The 2,878-nt window shown below is 39.7% G+C and overlaps 1 protein-coding gene across 1 annotated transcript; it reads right to left on the bottom strand.

Annotated features, from left to right (window-relative positions):
• Positions 1 to 1,730: 1,730 nt before the first annotated feature.
• Positions 1,731 to 2,571, bottom strand: LOC147626494 (uncharacterized). Its single transcript, XM_086816564.1, has 3 exons — positions 2,344 to 2,571; positions 2,140 to 2,241; positions 1,731 to 2,031 (listed from the first exon to the last, which is right to left on the bottom strand). The coding sequence occupies exons 1-3, from the start codon at positions 2,527 to 2,529 to the stop codon at positions 2,005 to 2,007; spliced, it is 315 nt and encodes a 104-aa protein (XP_086672690.1). The 5' UTR covers positions 2,530 to 2,571; the 3' UTR covers positions 1,731 to 2,004.
• Positions 2,572 to 2,878: the final 307 nt, after the last annotated feature.

Below are 2,878 nucleotides of genomic sequence, written 5' to 3'. Positions count from 1 at the left end.
GCAACAGAAGGAAATTTTTAATTCAAAATTTTCTCACATTTTTATTTATAGAGGGGTATCATTTAAAAAAATTTGAAAAAAATTTACAGATTGAATAGGAAAAGGGTGTGTAATAATCATAGAAAATTTACAGATAAGGGATTTTATAAATACCCCTTAAACGCACGTGATATAGTACATTTCTATATAGTGAAGGCCCCGAGGGCTGGTGGAGGTCCTTCAAAAAGTGTTTGAGTGTCCCTAATCAATTGCTGATGGATAGCAAGGTTTATCTTTTCCATCCTAGGGTTAGGATATTTTTGCAACTTCTTAGGAATCTCTGTCAGAGCGGTATTTCTGCTCTCATAAGCCTTGAGCGTAGCATCAAACCCCTCACTATGCTTCTTGACAAGAATTGATCCACTCAAGTCCTTCTCAGATTCTAATTCTTGCTCTTTTGGATTTGGTTTGCTTTCTTTGTGCTCGTTGTATTTTTTTAGATCCTGTCTCGATCTTAGAACTCCTTCAAGCTCTTCCGGAATTGAGTTTCTTCTGTCAGAACTCTTTTTCCCATTAGACTTCTTGCCTCATCTACTTATCGGGTGTTTTCTTTTTTGTTTGAACGAGGATGGAACATCCTCTTTGGCTTTGTCGTTCTTAGGGCCTTTTGTCCCCTCATTCATGTCTATTTGCACATTCCTCTTTGCTTGAGTACGAGTGATCACTCGCAAAGGAATTAGTTCCTTCTCAGCTTTAGATGTATTGGGGGAAGATATTACCTCTACGTAATGTAATGGAATTTTTCCTATCTCTCTATCATCTCTCGGTCATGATTCACAATGCCAAGGAAAGTGTTCCATTGAACATCCTACACAATACCTCTCAATAGGTGGAAATAAAATGTCAGTCTCCTTGGGTTTGATTATTGGTGGGTCTCTATACGAACAATCCTCCATCGAATGATCTTGTCCACACTCCATGCAAGGAACAATTTGCGTATTTGTATCCCCACATTGTGTTACTGGTACCTGCCTATGAGGGCAGTCCTTCGTCCAATGGTCTTCTCCACATTCCATGCAAGGACTAATTCATTGGCAGTTTCATTTTTTCTTGAGTGTTTTCCAAGTTACCCTGATTAGTCATGATCGGTCTCTCACTATCTATCACTTGTTTCATAGGTGGTTGCAAAGAACTAGCCAAAGCCCATTCCTGCAACCTTCTAGCTATCTGTGGACATTCCTGTGTTGTGTGGATATAGTTCCAAAAAAATTCTTGACACCACTTCTTCGTAGGTATACACTCTTGAGTTCTATGGTCTCCACCACATTCCCCACATATATAAGGTCCAATGGGTGTAGGCCTTAGGTATAAGCATCACTATAAGCATTGGTATTAATTTCACTATTGATGTTATTAGCAACGCTAATAACAATGCTCATAACGACTCTAATAGAGACGTATATACCGACGACCATACCATATAAACAAAAAAAATTTAACGACCCAAAAAGAGACACACATACCGATGCTATAAACAGAAAATTTTTATAGATGGAATGACCTCTTGGACATTCTATCCATAAACTATAGAGGTCTAGCCCCTATTTTTTCAAAGTATAGAAATTTTAAATGTTTAAGCTATGCACTTGAGAAACTTGAAGATGATACATGAACAAAATTGAAGCTTAATATACACATTAATTAATGTTGGAAGAGATAACTGTATATATCATCCAAAAAATACAAGTGTGTCATGGTTGGTATCACCATAAGTACAACGTGATCAATGTGTATAAGAGTATAAAAATATACATGTCCATAGGTAAAATGTGATCAGCCAAAAAAATGATAGATGGGATACAAGAGTGTCTATCACTACTAGCTAGCATATATGTCGGGAGACAAAATGGCCAGCATAACCAAAAAATGCGAGACTAATGATCCACTACATACAAAATGGCCGGCACTATAAAAATTGCCCTATATATGGGATCGAATCTGCTACTGCACATCTGGTAGCTCTGCTCATGTCAAAGGCTTCGTGTAAGGGGACTGCAAGATATATAACGCACCATTTAGAACTTAAAAAAATGTACACGAATAGATATACATACCATAATGCAAGTTGGAAAAGACTATCAAAGTGTTTAGTTTTCTCACCTCTCCACCCCATCCCTTCAAGATCTCCAGCAGTCCTGCCAAGCCTTGCTTCTGTCCATACACCCTCTCCAACTTGGACGGCGCTCTCCCAGTGACCTCATACTATTGAACATAAATTTAAATTATAAAAAGTCAAATTTTTGGACAACACACGGCCAGTAAAAATATGCATAAGTAAAAGAGTGTTTAGTGCAAAAATCTTACAAAATCCTCCTCAAAATTGGCCCAGTCACCACTCCCAAGGTGATGGGATGATCTAGCCTCCACTCGAGCTCTGTCTGCGGGGCCTGTGCTACTGCTACCTATCTGGAGTAGTTGTCCTCTTCTCTCTGATAGCCCTTCACTCCTCTCTATTAAGCTAGCGAGGTCTGGTATCTGCAGTCTATGCATCACACCTCCGATGCTTCATGTAGTCGTGCATGCGCACCCCCATCCAGGTATCATCAAAAGCATCCTTCGTAGAGGGCATGGGATAATCACAATGGAGCATACTAATAATATAGTCCTTGGAGGATTTCTTCTGAGATCTCCAAGTGACCATCACAGTATGTTAAAAGACCTATCTACACAATTGGTGCATGTGACTCATAACCTGCTTCCTCTAAGGGGTCATGATGATCTCGCCAGTCGCACGATCGATGAGGTATGAGTACCCCTCTGGCACCTCCCTGCCATATACTGTCAAAGTCCTATCTAGAGAACCCTCATCGCCTGAAGCCTCTAGCATCTCCTCTATAGT

The sequence above is a fragment of the Cibotium barometz genome, chromosome 22, assembly GCF_041138505.1.
Source record: "Cibotium barometz isolate CiBa-2024 chromosome 22, ASM4113850v1, whole genome shotgun sequence".
Classification (NCBI taxonomy): Eukaryota; Viridiplantae; Streptophyta; class Polypodiopsida; order Cyatheales; family Cibotiaceae; genus Cibotium; species Cibotium barometz.
The sequence above is the reverse complement of the archived record's forward strand: the minus strand, read 5'-3'. Positions and strand labels throughout refer to the sequence as shown.

Coding starts and splice junctions, on each gene's coding strand:
- LOC147626494 (XM_086816564.1), bottom strand. CDS start 2,529: ATGCATAGACTGCAGATACCAGACCTCGCTAGCTTAATAGAGAGGAGT. Junction 2,242..2,343: donor CCAATTTTGAGGAGGATTTT/GTAAGATTTTTG, acceptor TATGTTCAATAG/TATGAGGTCACTGGGAGAGC. Junction 2,032..2,139: donor TGAAGGGATGGGGTGGAGAG/GTGAGAAAACTA, acceptor TATATCTTGCAG/TCCCCTTACACGAAGCCTTT.